This window comes from Podarcis cretensis (genome assembly GCF_951804945.1).
Source record: "Podarcis cretensis genome assembly, chromosome: 12".
Lineage (NCBI taxonomy): Eukaryota > Metazoa > Chordata > Lepidosauria > Squamata > Lacertidae > Podarcis > Podarcis cretensis.
Window position 1 is genome coordinate 10,261,320 of NC_137181.1, and position 21,859 is coordinate 10,283,178.

Sequence of the window (21,859 nt, forward strand, 5' to 3'; positions counted from 1 at the left end):
TTCCCCCTAAATTTGACTCCAATCTTAGTTTTGGTTTTTGGCAGAATTTAGGCCACAACTTTATTGATTACAGAAAAGTGAGTGGTTGCATAGGCTCTGGTTCGACTAGCTCCCTACACCCTTGAAGGTAGCGCTGACCCAGAACTCTATCATAGGTCAGCCAAGGGTGAACACCTGAGGCAGGTGAAAAGCCTGGGAACAGACTCTGTTCACTCCCCAGATGCTCCCCTGGACTCAGGCATGGGCACAACCCCTTTTCGGGGGTTGACCAAACCAAGTTGAGTCCCTGGGTTCCTTTAATGGAATACCCTTCATATAGGGATGGCGAGACCGTTCTCCCATCCCTATCACCTGAACCTGAGCCTATCTGCAACCTTACAAGTTGTGACGAATTGCTACGTAGCAGGCGAAACCCAAATGGCAACAGCCAATCAGCCAAGTGGGGAAAATTCCTGCCATCCCCCTGTTCCAACGACAGACACATGATGGCATAGCAAGGTCAATCGCAAAATGCCCTAAAATTAGGGAGAGGTGGACGGGTGTTCCGAATGCATGCACTGAAAGAGGAAGCTCTGGGACATGTGCATGGGTTTATATAGGTCCCTCAATCCGTTTAGACTGTACCCCATTGGCCAGATTAAACCCAACAACAAGGGACCTACCAATCAGGTGTTGCTGCTATCCAATAGACCCACCCACAACCAGGAGGTCAGTCTCCAGGTCTCACTACAACACGTGCCCTCTTTGAGGGAGGACACGATTTGTGTAAGGCATATACAGTGGTACCTCAGTTTTCGAACGTCTCTGTTGACAAACGTTTTGGTTTTCAAACGCCATAAACCCAGGAGTAAATGCTTCGGTTTTCAAACATGCCTCGGAAGTCGAACATGCCACGTGGCTTCCGTATTGAGTTTTCCGTTTTGAGGCTTCCGTACTGAGTTTTTGGTTTTTGAATGTTTCAGAACTCGAACCGTTTTCCAGAACTGATTACATTCAAAAACCGAGGTAGCACTGTATGTATTTACAGTGGTACCTTGGTTCTCAAACTTAATCCGTTCCAGAATTCCATTCCAAAACCAAAGTGTTCCGAAACCAAGGCATGCTTTCCCATAGAAAGTAATGCAAAATGGATTAATCCATTCCAGGCTTTTAAAAACAACCCCTAAAACAGCAACTTAACATGAGTTTTGCTATCTAACGATACCAATGACCCATAAAATGAAAGCAATAAACAATGTATTGCAGTCACACAATCAATCAGTAGCTGAACTGGGTTCCACACAGTCACCAAAACAAAACAAAAAGAGCTGCAAAAACAAAAATGCAAAATAAATAGCAAAAACAGGCAGACCTCAGCGTAACACTCAAAACGGAAGTGCGGCACTCAAATCGGAAGCGTAACACTCAAATGAAGCATGTTTGGCTTCTGAAAAAAGTTTGCAAACCAGAACACTTACTTCCAGGTTTGCAGTGTTTGGGTTCTAATTTATTTGAGTACCAAGGCATTTGAGAACCAAGCTACCACTGTAATCACAAATAACTAGCATTATATGCTTGGCACCTCCCTCCCTACAGTCAGGGACTACCCTGCACAGATATTCATCGTAATGAAAGGGAAAACATACACCTATGAAAGAGCACGTTTAAAAAAGTAAACAATACGCGGATTTCATTCATGACAAGTCTGGCCTCTCAAGGTTGCCACTTTTTCTGTGGCAAGGCTCCTGGGCCTTTCACAGCTACAGGGCACGCAAAAATGCAACAGGTGAAACTCCCACTGGCATGCCTGTGTAGCTCAGTTGGTTAGAGTGTTGTGCTGATAATGCCAAGGTTGCAGGTTCTGTCCCCGTATGGGACAGCTGCGTGAATTCATGCATTCCAGGGGGTTTGACTACATGACTCTACAGTTCTACAATTCTAGGTTTTTGGCTTCTTGCCCGTTTTGCCATGGTTAAAAGTGCAGGAGTGCGGGAGGGGAACAGCCACCTGGAAACCTGTTTCTATGGGCACTAGAGAGGCCTTTGCCTTCTGCCTCTTCTGAAATTGTCAAGACAGCTCAGTTGGCAAATCCCAAGGAAAGAAATGAAGCCACTGGGGCGACTTGGAGATGTAACAAGAGAGCACCTTTGGCAACGGCATCCTAGCTATGGTTGCTATAGAAACCTTAATTGCCATTATCCTCTCTTGGACCCTCATTTTCATTTATAGATTGAGACCAAAGTAAATTTTATGTTCTATAGGACGAAACATCTTTCTTCCCCGGTTTCAGATGTATTGTTTCACCTCAAGTCTATAAATACGAGTAATTTAGAAGGAGAACGAAGCCTTAGAAAATTCTCCAGTGAACCTCAACGTTATTTTTAAAACCTCTTTAGGGAACTATTTCTGTTGTTGTTGTTGTTGTTGCTGCCGCTGCAGCGTTTCATTAGAAAATCCCTATTAGCACATAAAAAAAAATTCAGGCACCTGTTAGACACTCTGCAGAGGTAGAATTAAAGAAATGCTTTTTGCAGTTTGCACTAAAGCCCTCTTGGAATATGGTGTGTAACGCAAAAGAGAGGACCTGTTTGTTAAGAGTAGCTAGCCATAGGTTTCATCAGATTCTGGTGCCTGGAGGCAGTTTCAAGGGTGACTTAGTGGGTGGAGCTGGGCGGATTCAGGTAGGTCATGTGAGTAGGGATGCTTGAGAATTTGTTCTTTGCAAATTCCAGCGTCCGGCTGGGTCCATCACATTCTGCTCCTGTTGATCAGCTGGGTGCCACCAAAGAGCTCACAAACAGGGAAACTGCCATCCCCTCCTGTTTGTCCCTTGTGGTACTCGGTGATACAGTGCGTCTCAACATGGAAGTTCCACTTCGCTATTACGGTTAATGGCTATTGAGGAACACCCTCCATGAATTTGTCTAATCCTTTTAAAAAGCCATCTCAGCTAATTATGTTTGCCTCATACAGTAGAGGTTGATATCAGGGATATACAATCTCTGTTGCTGATTTGACAAAAAAGCCTTTAAAAATAAATAAGTGGCCATCCCGCATTGTTGAGTACAGCCAGATTGATGGGTGGGCAGATTGATGCTGTTAACTGTCCTTAATCAATAGCACTGTGCTTTTTTATTGTGATTTATCGTATGGTGTCCTGTGGATGTTCTTCTGGAAAGATCCTAATGGAAAAAGTTCGCATTGCCACTCCTTGTATATCAGAAGATTTTGATAATGTGACAGGCTCATTCCTTCCCCCTGGGCGTATAAATTGTCCAGAGTATATTTGGTAGAAATTCCGAAAGCAGAGACTTGGCTAAATCCTTTTGGGTTCTGTAAAAAAGAGCAACAGTTTTCCAGCTGAATTCCAGGGAAACAAGGCCTTTCCAGAAGCTTTTTGAGGGTTCCTCAGTGGGAACATGGATAGGTTTGATCAAACCTCTCCATTCTGAAGGAAATCAGCCCTGAGTGCTCACTGGAAGGACAGATCCTGAAGCTGAGGCTCCAATACTTTGGCCACCTCATGAGAAGAGAAGACTCCCTGGAAAAGACCCTGATGTTGGGAAATACGGAGTGCAGAAGGAGAAGGGGACGACAGAGGACGAGATGGTTGGACAGTGTTCTTGAAGCTACCAGCATGAGTTTGACCAAACTGCGGGAGGCAGTGGAAGACCGGAGTGCCTGGCATGCTGTGGTCCATGGGGTCACGAAGAGTCGGACACGACTAAACGACTAAACAACAACAACAGTGGGAACATGATTCCTGAAAGGCAGATTTCCCAGCCTCACACTTTTCGAAGCAGCAGGATAAGCAGAACACAATTATCCTTTGAGTTTCGCATTCTCCACATTTTGCAGCGCAGTTCTCCAGTCAAATATTGTGTACAAAAATTTATATATTAGGGCAAAGTGTGTATAAAAATGCATACATTTGAGAAAATAACATACAAGATCCATTATATTAGGGGATATGGCTTGCAAAAAAATGTTGGGCATTGGGATAAATTCTCACTAAAATGCTGATCCATTTTCATGACAAAAGAAGTAGTCACAAATTGCTACAGAAATGTGGAGAACTGAGTTTAATATTGGGGAAATGAAAGAAATCAAAATGGGCGGATTCATCCATCCCTGTATGTGACCTGAGTGATATTTAATGTTCTAGGGGCCTTGGATAGAAAACAGATCACTACAGTGGTACCTCGGGTTACATCTGCTTCAGGTTACATACGCTTCAGGTTACAGACACTGCTAACCCAGAAATAGTGCTTCAGGTTAAGAACTTTGCTGAGAACAGAAATTGTGCTCTGGTGGCGTGATGTGGTAGCATGATAAGATGAAGCCATTGTTACATACATGTCAATTCAGAACTCTAGCAGGGAAGGGAGGAGCGATATCTTTTCTAGGCCTGTCCAGACCATGGAACCAGGGGGTGGCAAGTTGGTTCAGGTGGCAGCATTTAGGGGACAAGGGAAGTCAGGAATTGTGGTTGCTGCAGCGAGACAGAGAGGTGTTGCCTCTGGCATGGAAGGATGAGTACCATTTGCTGCAAAGTTTTGTGTGCCAGTGCTGTCCATTTTTTATTTATTAAAAAACCCCAAAACATTATTCAGTGACTCCGTTGCCATCAAACTTCCAAACTAAGCTGAGAGAACTTTCCCCACCAGTAACCTTTATTGCTTATTGCTTCTCTTCCTGCAGTTCATGTCCGGACAATTACATCTGTCTGAAGGCTGGTGACAATCCTGACTTTGGGTACACAAGCTTTGATACCTTTGGCTGGGCCTTCCTCTCCTTGTTCCGCCTCATGACGCAGGATTGCTGGGAACGCCTCTATCAACAGGTAGAAGACTGGTTTGTCTGGTTGCTTTTGTTTGTGGATAACCTTCTCCTTTAACACATCACAGACTCTATGGGCTTTCCATTTAGGAAAGGCGGAAACTTGTCTCCCAGGTACAAATTATTATTATTATGCTATTTATCACCCACCCTTCATACTAAGGTGGGTTAAAACAATTAACACACAATATAAAAAGCAGTTTAAAGCAGATTACAATCACAAAAATAAGGTGGATCCTAAAAATATACACTCCAGGTGTCAAAAGCGGTGAGCCTTTAGCCTTTGCCAGAAGCTATATAATGAATGGGGATGCAGGTGGCGCTGTGGGTTAAAGCCTCAGCGCCTAGGGCTCGCCGATCGAAAGGTCGGCGGTTTGAATCCCTGCGGCGGGGTGCGCTCCCGCTGCTCGGTCCCAGCGCCTGCCAACCTAGCAGTTCGAAAGCACCTCCGGGTGCAAGTAGATAAATAGGGACCGCTTACCAGCGGGAAGGTAAACGGCGTTTCCGTGTGCGGCTCTGGCTCGCCAGAGCAGCGATGTCACGCTGGCCACGTGACCCGGAAGTGTCTCAGGACAGCGCTGGCCCCTGGCCTCTTAAGTGAGATGGGCGCACAACCCCAGAGTCTGTCAAGACTGGCCCGTACGGGCAGGGGTACCTTTACCTTTACCTTTATATAATGAAGCTGCCACAGCTTAGGGGCCAACACAGAGAAGGTCCTCTCCTGGATTGCAGTCGCCCCTTCAAGCTTATGAGGGTGGTAGAACAACTAAGAGAGCCCCCTCCACTGATCTTAGCACCCTACGGTCTGCAGGGAAGGAGATGGTTGTTCAGGTATTTGGGGCCTAAGTCGCTTATATCATGTCCTAGGACACTTGAGACTGGGGAAGTACCTGGAGCAGGAAATTTTCTCCATTTCCGCCATACGAACAATGTCAGACTCAAATATGAATTTCCCAACGTAGTTTGAGGACTGCATTTGTTGTTCCTTCAGTATCATTTCCCACAAGATAAATCCCACAGTATATGTTCTTTCCAGCCATTTATTTTGACTTGTTGACTCAGTCATAACAAACATGAAACCATATTGTGTCGCTTCATAATAAGACTGGAAGATCAGGTGCATTTAAACCTATCTTATTAACCTGCCTGTAAATTAAATCTGAATTGTTAGCTGTAGTGTGAACCCTTGAATATTTGAAGAATCGTTTGTTGACATGTGACATATAAAGTCATCATCTTTTTATAGTCCACTTTATAAATTGAGAAGGAAAAGGCACATTGGTGAACTCAGCTGGCTTTGTGTATTTGTCAAGTCATGAATTGGCTCCATTACAGGGTCACAGGGTTGCAAGGGCTGCTAGTTTCCTGTGGTGTAATCCTACGTGGCTCTATGTGATTGTCACAACCATATAAGTGGAGACAGTCACATGGAATTTTCCTATTTAATTGGCACCCACCTAGGATTAAGGGTGCCAGTTGGGTGAGGAAAACCCATTAAACAGCCTCACCCATATAGCAGCATTGTTCATAGGGAAATGGCTCTTTTTGAATAATAGCACAGGAAGCAGTTCATATGCCAGGCTTCACTGAACCTGAGGACCTCCATGCATACAGCTATTTCCCCATTTTATGCACTGGGGAATATTTTGCAAACACAAAAGTGTGGCCTCAAGCATATGTGATAAATGGGCCAGCTGTGAGAGCAGAAACAACAGAATAGAATAGAATTTTTTATTTATACCCCGCCCATCTGGCTGGCTTTCCCCAGCCACTCTGGGCAGCTTCCAACAAAGTATTAAAATACAGTAGTCTGTTAAACATTAAAAGCTTCCCTAAAGAGGGCTGCCTTCAGATGTCTTCTGAAAATCTGGTAGTTGTTCTTCTCTTTGACATCTGGTGGGAGGGCGTTCCACAGGCCTTCTTTCTCACCCATGGAGTTCCATGTACATACCAGAGCTCTGCAAAATGTAAAGTTGTGACAACAATAGATGCAGTGATTCATGAGAGCAGTTTAGTGCACACGGCTGGCAAGTTTTAACATCAGTGTTAAATTCCCTTGTGAGCATTGCCATGCTTAAGTGAGAGGCCCCACCTCTGTGAGAGCGTCTGCTTTGCACACAGAATGTCCCAGGTTCAATCCTCAGCATCTCTAGGTATGGCTGGGAAAGACCCGTGGCTGAAATCCTGGCTAGCTTCTGCTAGCCATTGTAGACAATATTGACCTATATGGACCGCTGACCTAACTCTGTGCAAGTGAATTAGTAACCAGCTTTCAGACCATGCTGCCTTCACCAATACCTGCCAGTGATTGATGCTTTGTAAGCGGAGGCTAAGTGGATTTGCTTGTAAATAAACGTTAGTGTTCCTGTGGAAATAATAATTTCACTTCCTCAATTTTATCCGTGTCTTGCTGTTCTTTTGTTTCAATAAAATATTTTTAGGTTGCGTGGTTGAAAAAGTTTTCTGGTTGGCTTGCTAGAAACATTAAAACATTAAAATATACAAACCTGTAAAAATAAATGCAATACTGCCTGTGCAGCTGACATTCATTTCAGAAAGCTTTAAACAAGCTAAGTGGCTAGGGGTGTTAGTAGTGACATGTGATTCTGTAACCAGGAACTGATCCCTAAGGCAGGGGTGATGGAACTCCAAGCTTGCGGGATCTACTTTGTATTCTCTTAGACCACTAAGGCTCACCAGAGAATCATGGGATTGTAGAGTTGGAAGGAACCATGAGAGACATCTTGCCAACCCCCTGCAATTGTCTGACGTGGGGCTCGAACCCACAGCCCTGAGATTAAGAGCCTCATGCTCTACTGACTGAGCTATCCCACCCAAGTGCAAAATATTGGCTTAGAAAGAGAGGCAGGCATAGAATTCAGCAAGAGGAGACATTGGAGTGCCTTTCAGCTCAGGACATTACCAGAACTGAGCTGCAGTGTTTTGCTGCTCCTGACTTGCCATATAATGAACTTCCTGAGCCAACCAGGCTAAGGAAGACCAATACATTGCATAGGCTCTTGACCTATCACAAGAACAGAAATGAAAAACTGCTTGTCCCTCCCACCAACCAAGCTTTCTTCATTTCAGCAGCCTTATCTGAGAATACGGGAAGAGTTGCTTTGGATAAACACAAAGGTTAAAACTAGCAATTCATTTTAATAATGAACTCCCCCCCCCCACTCTCTCTTGGTCTTATTCAGACGCTTAGATCTGCTGGCAAGATCTACATGCTGTTTTTCATGCTGGTCATCTTTCTGGGCTCCTTTTACCTGATCAACTTGATCTTGGCTGTGGTGGCCATGGCGTACGAAGAGCAGAACCAGGCCACCATTGCTGAAATGGAAGCGAAGGAGAGGAAGTTTCAAGAAGCCATGGAGGCTCTCAAGAAAGAGCAGGAGGTCTGTAATCATTCCAGGGGGTGGTCTTGGAGGAGCCCGTGTAGTGGTGTGTTCCTTTCATCTTTCTTTTGACAGCTGAGTTACGTAATTGGCAAAATCACGTAGTTCCAATCCCTGCCCACTGTGGTGTAGTGGTTAAGAGAGGTGGACTCGTAATCTGGTGAACCGGGTTTGCTTCCCTGCTCTTCCACATGCAGCTACTGGCTGACCTTGGGCTAGTCACACTTCTCTGAAGTCTCTCAGCCCCACTCACCTCACAGAGTGTTTGTTGTGGGAGAGGAAGGGAAAGGAGAACGTTAGCTGCTTTGAGACTCCATCGGGTAGTGATAAAGCGGGATATCAAATCCAAACTCTTCTTCTTCTTCTTCTGCCCCTTCATTCAGCCCCTCCTCCCAGTCTTCTCCTCTGACCTCTCCCACCACCAATGTCCAGGCTCTGAGCCTTCCTCCTCTGGGGTTTCCCTTTGGGGTACCCCGGTTGGCACCTCCCACCACTCCTTGTCATCCAGCCAGCCCCTGACAGCACTCTCCCACATGCAAACCTCGCTCTCAGCCATTCCCACCAACCTTACCCACAATAACATAGTTAATTCCCAGCCAACCACTTGCCACAAAGCAAAGTCTGATCTACAAAGAATCCCTGGCAGCATTAAACGTAATTTACAGCTATTAACCCACCTCCACCTAAAGCAATACAAAGCTGTACACACAGCAACATAAAGCATGCCTCCCACCCAGATTGGGCCTTTCTCTCTTTCTGACAGTTCAGTCTCTCACCCTGAGTGGTATTGAGCGTCTTTATAACATGCACAAACCTCACAACCCAGACTCCCTCACCCTGGGCTTTCTTTCCTATCTGTGTGCAAAATATGTCGCCGGTGGAAGCAGCTCTCAGCATCCCATTACGATGCCATGTGTTAATTGGCAGTGTGTGTGAGTGTGTTTGTGTGGAACACAATCGGAAAGAGCCAGTTGGTTTATTATTATCATCATCTTTAAAGATATTCCCATGCTCAATAGAAGGAAATTAATGGCTCTTCATTCAATATTTGCTGCCCTCACCATTAGTTCAAGTTAATTAGCATTCTTTTTAGATTTGCTGTATTGATCTTGCAACTTCAAACAGCCATTAGTATCCCATTATTCAACAAGTGGAATAATAGATTGGGGGGTCAGCTGTTTAAACACTGCCAATGCTCTTCTTGTGCAAATAAAGAGGCTCACCAACTGTAGGCCAGGAGCACTGCTGCTGAGTATAATACTACAATGGGTCTGATTAGCGTGAATGAAGCTGGCATCAATTGTTGTGGGATGGTTTGCCGTTTGTTCCTGCGGCTGCTGTGGGTGGCTGTTAATTAAATCTGATTTCTCTTGGGGGGGCGGGGGACAGAATCCCTCAAAACTTAGAGGTGAGAACATATTCAGTGGATCAGATCATCCTTCTGAAGATGCTACTGTCCTGAAGACCCAGTTTGTGGTATTATGAAGTACAGTTATACCTCGTCTTGCGTTTGCTTCAGGCTGAGCGTTTTCAGGTTGCATCCTGCGGTGACCCAGAAGTACCGGAAAGGGTTACTTCCGGGTTTCGTTGCTCGCGCATGCGCAGACGCTCAAAATGACGTCACGCGTACGCGCAGAAGTGGCGAATCGTGACCTGCAGACGCGGGTTGCATTCTGCCAGTATTGTGAATGGGGCTCCAGAACGGATCCCGTTCACAACCAGAGGTACCACTGTACAGTGGACACTCGGGTTGCGAACGTGATCCGTGTGGGATACACGTTCGCAACCCACATCTGTGCGTCTGTGCACGCGCAGGTTGCGATTCGGCACTTATGCTTCTGCACATGCATGACCACCGAAACCCGGAAGTAACCCGTTCTGGTACTTCCAGGTTTCAGTGGTCCGCAACCCGAGAAAACGCAACCTGAAGCGGCTGTAACCCGAGGTATGACTGTACTATACCACTTCATACTTCAAGTGAGTGATTTGAATGTTGCACCACCTTAATTTTGATATTAGTTTGAGGGTGGGGGTCATTCTAGATGTAACCCTGATACCCTTCCAATTCTCAGGATCCTGTATCTGTGGGTAGAATATATAAGAGCAAGCTTGCCAAGCCAGGTTCTTTCGCCAAGGTAATGTGTTTGGGCTGGCTAATTAAGTACCGCGATTTGGCATAACCAAAGAGCTGCGTTAAACCTGGGTTCAAATCCCTGCTTAGCTGTAAATCTCATGGGTGAACTTTGGCATCCTCTTGGCCTGACCTCAACACACAGGATTGTTGTAAAGATGAACTTGCAGTGAACAGGATGTTGAGGGTGGTGGTGGTGGGTGATCATCACTCTGAGCTCCTTGCGGGAAGGATGTAATAGGAAAATAAAAATAGGTCCCCCTCAACAACAGACAAGAGGGTACAGTCCAGAATGGTGCAATCTCTGTCTCCCACCTCATTTTACATAATGGGAACAATGACACAGTTAAGGATGCAGTGCTGACCTCTATCCCAAATGTGCATTTTATTGTACTTTTCCTAGTTATTGGCTTCCTTTTTCATGATTATTGCAGGGTGGAGGAGTTGGTTTCATTTCCAGGCTGTGTTGCAGCATTATTATTATTATTATTATTTTCACTCTCTCTCCCTCCCCCACCTAATTTGGCTTCTGCTCCATTTCTAGCACCTCTTGGTGTTATCAGACTTTTCCTGCAGCGATTTCTCCAGATAGCTGGCACAGAGGGCATGCTGCCCAAGCATGCAGAGGAGAAAAGTCTATCTTATCTGTGTATTATGTACGTGTGGGCTGGCGTGTGTGTGTGTTTGTGTGCTTTAAGCCCATGGTTTGTGTTTATCGCTCTGGATCTCTGGTCACAGCAGGTTCTGTCACTTTGCAGGATAAGATTTTCCTTGCAGAAAAGAAAAAGAAAAATCTGTATCAGCAGAAATAACGCGGGCTGTTGCTTCTGCTTTCTTGGGAGAAGCAGAGATTTCCCAGAAAGTCCAGCTCCATTGCCCTCGTGGTAGAGAGCTTTGCCTGTGCTCAAATGCCTCAACATTATCAATGTTGGCTCATGACTCTTGAACATGTTGGGGGGGGGCAGTCTGCATGCCTCATACTTGAGAATCATGGCAGTAGATGATGGGATGGAGTCAGGATTCAAGTTCCAGCCAAGACACAGGTTTTCTGAGTGCCCTTGGTCATAGTACCACTTCACCCAGTTCAGACCATTATTGGGCCAGTGTGCGCCGATTGTGTGGTCAAGAACTTTGCAACTCTCACCAAATTTCAAATTGAAAACTCAGCTCAAAACTAAATTAGGTTTCCTCTTTAATATGTAGGGAAACGTTTTCTAAGCACTATTGTGATTTAAGGATTTTGTGAAACCCACTGTGTGTGGGGGAAATCGCTAGCATGTTGAATCGTCTTTAGTTTTCTTCAAGTTTTGCTTGGCAAGGAATGCTGAAATTGGTTTAAACGAGGCTAACTCTATAAGTTAAAGATCTCCCCCCCCCCTCTCTCTGCTATATATATAAAGTGTTATATAAATATAGTTTTAAAGGTAGCATATTTCTGTTTCGTTCCTCTGCCCCTTCCAGGCATTAGCCCGAGGAATCGATTCAATGTCACTTAGCTCATTTGAAATGTCACCTTTGGCATCGAAAAATTCCAAGGAACGAAGAAGCCGGAGAAGAAAGAAGAAATCCTCAGCGGGAGAAGAGGATGGGGAAGATCAGAAGGGTCCAAAATCTGAATCGGAGGATGGTCAGCAGAGGACGGTTAGTCTTTCTAGGGGTAAAACTAGGCCTTATTTCACCCAGGTCAAAGACCCAGTTTGGCACACATACCCCACAGGCTGGGAGCCTCAATGGTGGCCCTTTGGAGGCTTCACCTGGGGCAAAAAAAATTCTGGCTAGCCCCGTTCCCCCGTAGCTACAGCTCTGAGTCTTTCCCAAAAGTGGCAATGAAGGGGAAACTCCTCTAGAAAAGGAATCACTATCATGGAGATAGGAAAGGGTTGCCAGCCTTTCTCGGCCTGTGTGCATGTTTGGGTTTTTCAGCATGTGCCCTGGGTGCACCCACCTACTGGTCACTTCTCTGCCCCCCCCCCCACTTTGGATCTGCTTACTTTAATCCTTGACCTCCAGGAGAAGGACTTTGTCACATACAGTATCAGGAATGGGAAAGACCATCCTCTGCCCGGGGCCCTGAACAGCTGCTTCCAGTCACAGGAGGCTGTACAGTGGTACCTCGGGTTAAGAACTTAATTCGTTCTGGAGGTCTGTTCTTAACCTGAAACTGTTCTTAACCTGAAGCACCACTTTAGCTAATGGGGCCTCCCGCCACCGCTGAGCCGCCGCTGCACGATTTCTATTCTCATCCTGAAGCAAAGTTCTTAACCCAAGGTAATATTTCTGGGTTAGCGGAGTCTGTAACCTGAAGCGTATGTAACCCGAGGTACCACTGTACTAGGTGAGATGGATCAGTGGTATGATTCAGGATCAGGCCATGTTCCTGTGTTCATATCCACAGTCCCACAAGCTGAACCGTGCGGTATAGATAAGCCGAAAAAAGAAGAAAAATAGCCATGCTCTGACATGTCATAAAGACCACCGTACCAGCGAGTTTTAGAAACTCCCCTTGCTGCACATCCATCTCTTTCCCCAGGTGTTCCAATTTTCTGAACTGGACAAATTAACAGAGGCAGTCTGTGTAAAATATCCAGATTCCTGGCTGTTAGCGGAGTTAGCACTAAAATCGATCGGCACGCTGAAAGCCCTGCAAATGTTGGACATAAATTTGATAAATAAGCAACACACGCACACGACTTTGAGAATGCACCCAGAACTACTGCTTTGTCTGTGATATATGAATGGGGGATTTCCCCCCCACTGTGTTTATTTTTCGAGAGCCTTCATTCTTGTTGCTTAATTGAGTGGGTTGCCTTGCTAATTACAAGGTTGTTAAAGCCAAAGCGGCTGCGTGAGCTGCTCTGCTCTGCTCTGAATGGGTTTTTGGCATGCTGAATGCAAAAGAGAGAGAGAGAGAGAAAGAGTCAGACTGGACGTGAAACAAAGCAGCACGTTTCTCAGCATGTTCCTCCGACTGATGAGTCGTCTTTTTCATTCTGCACCCAGCAATTTGTCATCTAAGCAAAGAACACGACAAGGAGCAGGGCTGGGCTTACAGCGGGCATTTCCTTTGCGAATGGGTGCTCAGCACCTTTTGAAATGGGTGAGGACAAGTTGTCTTAGTGCAGATCAGTTCTGACCCACCCCCGTTCCCCAACTGTACTGGCAAAAGGAGTGGCTGTTTCATGGGAATCAGATTCTTTGCCCCTTAACAACCAGAAAGATCCACTTCTCCTTCTATGCCATCATTCTGTTTCATTCCCTCCCCCCTCTTACTTCATTGCATCATGGGACCAGTTCACGCAGTTGTGTTGGCCACTGAATTTTCACCAAATATCCCATGCGTACCTGCAAATGTGGAAGTAAAACAGCGCCTGTTGTCTTAGAGAAGAGCCAAAGTTTCTCTGAGACAATGCCTGTGGTTTTTATTTTATTTTTTCTTCACTGCCCCCCCTCCCATTTCCCTACCCTGGGTATTCTTCAATGTCTCCATGTGTCAATTAGTCTTGGCTCCCAACAGGATGTTTTCAAACCTGATTACATGCAGAGGGTGGGGAGATGAGGGAAGCCCCCCCCCCATGTTCTACGTTTGACCTACTGGCTGGGAATTGCCCACTCTTTTGTTCTAAACCAGTGGTTCTCAACCTGTGGGTCCCCAGATGTTGTTGGACTACAACTCCCATCATTCCTAGCCAGCATGATCAGTGGTCAGGGATGATGGGAGTTGTAGTCCAACAACATCTGGGGACCCACAGGTTGAGAACCACTGTTCTAAACTATAGCGGTAGAATTAGACACCCTCTCTGGCTCTGTGTAAATGCGTAGTAACATTCGTTCCTTTCTACTCCTTGTATTTCTTTCCTTCCTCCGCCCTCTTTGGCTCCTTCAAGACTGTGCTGGGTTTTACTTCTGGGTCCATGGAAAACTCTGTGAAGCGCAAGGCCAGCCATGGGAGCGTCTTCAGCTTCCGGTTGCGCAGCAGGGACCTTGGCTCGGAGGCGGACTTCGCCGATGACGATATCAGCACCGTCGGGGAGAGCGAGAGCCAGCGTGGGTCCCTGCTGGTCCCCAGGAGCGGGAGGCGGCTGAGTGTGCAGAGTCAAACCAGCCACAGCTCTCCAAACTACACGCAAAACGGCAAGAGGAACAGCTCGGTGGATTGTAATGGTGTGGTTTCATTGATTGGAGGAGGAGGAAGCGCGGACCCAACGACTCCGACAGACGTGCTGTTGCCACCAGTTATTACGGAGAAACCTGGAACAGGTGACACGGTGGGTCTACTTATCATTGTATGTCATGTTCAGATTCTCTTTGTCATCGACCAAACCAAGCACAGCCCTGTGCTGTGTTGCAACTGCTTGTCACGCTGGCAGCAGAAAACCCCAGGAAGTTTCTAAAACCTTTGGTGGGACATCATCCATGGCTGCTAAGGTGTGTTAGGCTTTATGGACCAAAATATGCCAACAATTAAGATGCAGTCCTGGGCAATGTGTTACTGCAACTACTAGGGGTTGAAAGTGAGAATTCCAATGGCCTGGTATCACCAAACACAGATCTCTGTTGCAATGGGCCCTAGACCCTTAGAGCAGCATAAGCCAATATGGTGTTTTCCAGATGTTGTTGGACTCCATCAGCCCTTAACTGGCATGGTCAGTAGTTAGGGGTCATGGAAATGTAGTTAGCCCAACAGCAACATCTCAAGGGCGTCATATTGGCTGCCCTTGCCTTAGAGATATTTGTGAGCTTGGCTATGATGACTTGGGGATTAGTGGCTGCCTGTGGTGGCGCTGTGGGTAAAACCTCAGTGCCTAGGACTTGCCGATCGCATGGTCGGTGGTTCGAATCCCCGCGGCGGGGTGCGCTCCCGTCGTTCGGTCCCAGCGCCTGCCAACCTAGCAGTTCGAAAGCACCCCCGGGTGCAAGTAGATAAATAGGAACCGCTTACCAGCGGGAAGGCAAATGGCGTTCCGTGTGCTGCGCTGGCTCGCCAGATGCAGCTTGTCACGCTGGCCATGTGACCCGGAAGTGTCTGCGGACAGTGCTGGCTCCCGGCCTCTAGAGTGAGATGAGCGCACAACCCTAGAGTCTGTCAAGACTGGCCCGTACGGGCAGGGGTACTTTTACCTTTACCTATGCTAAAAACGCAGGTGGCGTTGTGGGTAAAACCTCAGTGCCTAGGACTTGCCGATCGTATGGTCGGCGGTTTGAATCCCCGCGGCGGGGTGAGCTCCCGTCGTTCGGTCCCAGCTCCTGCACACCTAGCAGTTCGAAAGCACTCTTAAGTGCAAGTAGATGAATAGGTACCGCTTTATAGCGGGAAGGTAAACGGCGTTCCGTGTGCTGCGCTGGCTCGCCAGCTGCAGCTTCGTCACGCTGGCCACGTGACCCGGAAGTGTCTCCGGACGGCGCCGGCTCACGGCCTCTAGAGCGAGATGAGCATGCAACCCTAGAGTCGGACACGACTGGCCCGTATGGGCAGGGTTACTTTTACATTTACCTTTATGCTAAAAAAAATTCTGAAGCTTACTCTTGAAGTGGCACCTCTGAGGGCCAAGGATGCAACATCCAGTTAAAAAAAGCCCCTCTTAGCATCCTTTTATCCAGGGTATCTTCTGTCAGGAGCCCGTCCTACTCTCAAGTAGGACCCTGGTAGAGACACATGCCCGAGTGGCATGTTCTCTCCCTCCTGGTTGATCGTTCGGGAGTTTCAAAAGCTTTCTTCTGCCCAAACATCACAGCGATTGATGCCAACAGACATCAGCACACTTAGGGATCCGCAGAGTTTGCGCAGAACTCAGTAGCTCAGCATTTGGCTAATCTACATTTATTTACATATAAAACACTCGGAGCTTTCTGACTTAGCTCCTTCCTCTTTCTTATCAGACAGCAAAAGAGAAAGAACAAAGGACAATAGTCACACTTCACGGAACACAGTAACAAAACATCCTGACTCTGTCACTTCCCACTCTGTGGAGTCAAAACATACACCGTCATGTGATAGACAACAATCCCATGACTGCAATCATGGAGCAGGAATCTTAACACCTTCTGCTTGTCTTCCCTGGTGTTTCCTCTCTTACTTTGCTTTTGCTTCTGTTCCATCCTTCAGCTGATCTTGCCAAAGTTTAGCTCCCAAGCCCTGATCTTCTAATGCCTTGACTGGCTCTGTCCAGATTGATGTTGAGAGTTCCAGAATTTCTTTCTTCTCGGGGGCTAGGGCTGGGGCTGGCATTGGGGAAATTATTATCGCATGATGACTTGTAAGTTCCATCAGGATTGTGAGCTACTTCTAGTTATTCCATTGTGGTTGCTGTTATTTAAGAAAAACATGGTGTTTATATAAGCTTCATTGGAAGTGCATCAAAATTAAAACGCTTATGCTCTGCATCTGTCAGGTTCCATATTGACTTATAGCACCCATGTCAGGCCTGGGACTTGGCTCTGTAGCAGGATGCAATAGATCCTTAGTCTGACACAAACAGGTGATGGCCAAAAGGTCCAGAGGTAAGAGATGTGGTCATGGTTGGCCTGGAGTTCATGTACTGGGCTAGGCAGACAGGAATCAAGAGCTGGAATCAGGAGACATGGCCATGGGTGGACTGAGGTCAGATACCAGATCTAGCAGGCAAGTCCCCAAATTTCTGTTGCTACTCAATGCAATGAATTATTGAGGAGCTGGCTTAGAAGGAAGTCTTACAAGCCCTGGTGGGCTCCGTTGGCATGTTAGCTCAACTGGGATCAACTGATGGACCAGTACTGAAGCCTAGGGGCCCCCGTAGCTCTCAAAGCCCAAGCTGACTGAGGAACTAAGGCAACCTTTCCCAACCTGGTGCCCTCCAGATTTCTTGAACTGCAACTCCCAACAGACCTAGTCATCATGGCCAAGGGTCAGAGACTGAAGGAGTTGTATTCCCAAACATCTGGAGGACATCATGCTGCAAAAGGCTGGATTAGAGCCTGCTGGCAACTCACTCTGTGAAGTTTGCTAACAACTTATGAGCCATCCTTTATTTATTTGTAAACTCATTAACACAGTTTCTGAACCATATCTGAAGAATGCAAGCAGCTTAGCATTGGCAATGACAGTTCTTCAGTTTGCTCATTTACTGCTGCTGTTCCTGAAAGCTGAGAGTGTTGCTCTCGACTCCCACTTCAGTCAGCAGGAGATGAGAATACTCAGCCTTCCCAAAGAGGTATATTGGTCTAAATCTTGCAGAAGCTGATGGGAAACTTCCTGTTACTTTTCACATCAGCCCTATCCATTCCAGTCCTTGAAACTATTGCTTCTCCCCATGTGCTACTTTCTGTAGCATCCCCCCCCCTTTTTTTTTTTTACAAATGTCTGTTGAAAATTGGAGTGGGCAGCCAGCAGAAAACACTCTTGGCACCTCTGTGGTCGTCTAGGAAATTTCACCGGGGCACTATAGCAACAGATGCTCACTTTGGTGATGCAGAGGAAGGGTGTTCTTGCTTCTACGAAGCACGTTTGGAATCTAATCTATTGAGGCCATGTGAAATGAGCTAAGAGCTGCAAGCTTGTGACTTTGTACTGTTACTCTTTTTGGAAAGATTCAAATAACCCTACTAAAAAAAGGAACACATGAGTGTGGTTCAGTGTTGTAGCAGTTGTGGTTGAATTGTTTTAAAGGACACTGGGCGGGCTCTCCAGATGTTGTTTGATTACATTGTCTATCGAGGAGTAGTGAACATAGTGCTCTCCAGATGTTATGGACTAGAACTCCCATCACCATTTGCGATTGTCCCTGCTGGCTAAGGCTGATGGAAGTCACAGCCTCATTTGCTGCCCTTGATCTTCATTCTCCCCACATCAGTTTCATACTAGTTGAACCATCATGACTATATATCAGTTGAACCGTCATGACGTTCTCCAAAGAATTCTGGGAATTGCAATGTAGGTAAGGGTGCTATGAATTCTCTGTTGGGGATCTCTAGAGCTCCCAGGGATCCCTGTAGAGGGCATTTTATTCATGTTGTTGTTTAGTCGTGTCTGACTCTTCGTGACCCCATGGACCAGAGCTCACCAGACACTCCTGTCTTCCACTGCCTCCCGCAGTTTGGTCAAACTCATGCTGGTAGCTTCAAGAACACTGTCCAGCCATCTTGTCCTCTGTCGTCCCCTTCTCCTTGTGCCCTCCATCTTTCCCAACATCAGGGTCTTTTCCAGGGAGTCTTCTCTTCTCATGAGGTGGCCAAAGTATTGGAGCCTCAGCTTCAGGATCTGTCCTTCCAGTGAGCACTCAGGGCTGATTTCCTTAAGAATGGATCGGTTTGATCTTCTTGCAGTCCATGGGACTCTCAAGAGTCTCCTCCAGCACCATAATTTTATTCATAGAATCATAGAAATGCAGAGTTGGAAGGGACCATGAGAGTCATCTAGTCCAACCCATGCAATACAGGAAACTTTGACCCAACATGGAGCTTGAACCCATGACCCTGAAATTAAGAGTCTCATGCTCTACTGACTGAGCTATCTTGAATATTTGGAAGCAACATTTTCACTACAAAGATTCTAGACTGCTGCGGCTGTTTGAGTTCTGGGAAGTGATTTCATAGACTTTTCTCGGGCGAAGTTGGATGATTGTCATCTTGGCATGAATCTTGGCAAATTCTGTGATTAGATGATTAGAATAAGCTCCAGTTCTTGCTGGAAATGTTCTACTGCATGTAGAGCAGATACAACGGGAAGCATTGGATAGTTGCATGGGAGTGTTAAGAGAAGGGTAATTTCCAGCTGGGACTTAACAAGGACAGCCTTGGCAGTTTTGCCGCCTGAAGCAAAACAATGCCACTAGCCTCACTCCCATAGCCGATCCTCTTATTTCTGCAGTGCGAAGGTGCTCCATTTTGTTCTGCTCTCTCAGCAAAGGAGGCCATGGCAAGCCTAGAAGGGGAGAGAAGCCAGGTGAAAACTGAAAGGGAGTTCCCCAAGCGGGGGGGGGGGGGTGTTTGCTCGATACCCAAGTCCCATCATTAGCTCCTGGGTGCTAAAGGAGCAATTGCTATTCACAATTCCCTGTATGAGCCCTGTGTTGAGTTCCCTTCCGCTTCCCTGTTGTGTGCAGCTATTGAAATATGTGCCATAACATCATTATATTGCGTGTTGCTCCGCCTTTGACTGATGGTTGCCAGTTTTGTGGTCTGGAAGAGGGTATGGAGTTGCTGTTTCTCAGAGGCAGTCCTGCGAATTTTATCATGTTTAAATGGGGGTGTGCAAAATGGTGTTGTTGTTGTTTTGTTAATTTAATTTCATCATTAAATATTTCAGTTTTCCTATTTATTTGTTCCAGTCCAGCACTTTTTGGTACTTACCTTTTAATCTGTTATTTTGCTTTTATTCCTTGTGATAGCAGCAGCAGAGCTGATTTTAGCAGGAGCTTCTGGCAGTGGCCATTTTATTTTTCTAGAATACTCTTGACGTTGGACTGTTCTGGAGCATTGTGCTGTGTGTGCATCATGGGGCGAGGGGATAGCAGTTGGCACTAAAAACGCCACCCCACCGCTGCCTGCTCCCATTCTATCCAGAAATGTCCTAGAAAAAATACAGTGTCCAGCGCATTCTTTCCCCAGATACCATAAGCCCTTCGTTCTTTCTGAAGCCAGATTTGTAACCATAATGTCTAATTCCATTCTGAGATTTCATTTATGAAAGATGCAGCTTGGATTCTAATGACATGCACAATATATTCTTTGAAAGCTCATTCTGGATTCAGAACATTTGTTGGTTCTAATGTGAGTTATTATTTTCCTGACCCTGTGAAATTTGTTAAAATGGACCTGCGGTATCTGATTTTAAGTCACACGTTGAAAGAAAGAAAGAAAGAAAGAAAGAAAGAAAGAAAGAAAGAAAGAAAGAACTGTGGGATGGGGGGCATTTTTCACATAACCCTGGATCAGTCCATGTCAGACCCCACCCCCTGAATTTGCTGAAAGAGTTAGCACAGTAGTTCTTCACAATTCCTCTCTGCATCTACATGTGTTTGGGTGGCACTGAGCCTACCCCCAAGCTGTTCTGCCAGTTAAATGGTCAACTTCCTTTTGTTACCCCAGGAGTATCACCTGCTCTGCCAGGAGCCTGTTCCTTTGTAAAATCAAAACTTGCCCATCACAGATTTGTTCCTACCACGGTCGCACCTGCTGGTATCTGTGTGTCATTTAAAAAACATTAACGGAGATCCAAACAAGGAAAAACAAAGCTTGCCGGCTTGCCTAAGTTGACAGATGAAAATGTTCAGCATGTGCGGCAGGAATGTCCATCGTCGAAACCACACATGGAATGGAAGCAATGTAACTTACCTCACTCACCCTCTTCGCTAATGACTTCCAGAGGGGTAGCCGTGTTGCTACAAAAGTTAAGCCCATTGGTTTCAGTGGGTTGACTCTGTGGCTAGCGTTGGGTCTCACCCAAAGAGTCTTGTAGAACCTTGAAGAAGAAGAAAAGATTTATTGTGGCTAAGTGTCTGTGGTCTGCAACACATCTCCTAATGGGTTGCTAAGGATTCATAGTGTATTGCCTAATGGGTACCCTCTTCTGAACAAGAGCCTTATAGTGTGAGACTTGGATGTTTTGCTTTCTTTTGGCATCTTCTGATTGGAGTAGTATGCCCTCTGTTCGCAGAATATATTCTGGATTGGGTTGTCTTCTGTGGATAAGTAGTCTAGCCTTTGACTAGGAGATTGAACTTTTGGTTTTTCTTGCTCTGTAGCTAGCATGCTGTGTGTAAGACACGTGTGTGTGTGTGTGTGTGTGTGTGTGTATCAAACTACTGCTACAAATTGGAAGGATCCAGCATCTTTGCTTCTGCGCTGCCAGTGCTGTGAGTCAACAGCTATTCTGGCAGATTGAGCACTGCACTTCTGGGGCAGCACCTAGGCTGCAATATCAGATGGCCAATTCCTCATTTCAAGGTGCTATTTATGTCCCCCAATCTTGTTCCTCAGCTTGGGCAACTTGTCTCAATATAGAGAACCTCACCTGGCCAATTCCCCTCTCCCTGTAGTGTTGCCCTTTTGAACCCACCCCCCTGGTTGCCTTCCTTGGATTCCACAACCCGCCTCTGTCCATTTGAACCTTTTAACGGCTGCCTTTGGCATGTCACCGCTTGCCCATCTTGGGGCAAGTCCTAACAGGAGCAGTTGAAAGCACTGGGTCTGCTTAGCCTGGGGAACATAAATTTAGTGGGGGAGGGACATGATAGTGATCTTCAAAAATAGGAAAGGCTGTCATGAAGAAGATGGAGGAGGCCTGTTCTCTCTTGCTGTAGGGGGCAGGATTAGACAAATGAATGGACTAGATGGATCATTGGCCTGATCCAATAGACTCTTCTTATGGTCCTATGACTCCTCTTCCTTGTCACCCCAAGGCTTCAAGAGCAAAGGAGTAAGGATCTCCGGCAAGAGTTTTAGGCAAAGTACCTGGCTAGGTGTATGTGCGTCAACTTGGGAGGAGAGGGAAACTCATGTGAACACTTGCCTGGATCAGGGCCTGGATGAAAGC

The 21,859-nt window shown here is 46.3% G+C and overlaps 1 protein-coding gene across 7 annotated transcripts in view; it reads left to right on the top strand.

Moving 5' to 3' along the window:
* The window catches only part of SCN5A (sodium voltage-gated channel alpha subunit 5), a 222,509-nt gene that overhangs the window by 66,218 nt on the left and 134,432 nt on the right, over positions 1-21,859 (top strand). For all 7 annotated transcript variants that reach the window (XM_079996335.1, XM_079996336.1, XM_079996337.1 and 4 more), the window contains 4 exons: positions 4,681-4,822; positions 8,022-8,219; positions 11,812-11,991; positions 14,235-14,615. In XM_079996335.1, the coding sequence (XP_079852461.1) occupies positions 4,681-4,822; positions 8,022-8,219; positions 11,812-11,991; positions 14,235-14,615 (901 nt within the window). The remainder of the gene's footprint in view (positions 1-4,680; positions 4,823-8,021; positions 8,220-11,811; positions 11,992-14,234; positions 14,616-21,859) is intronic.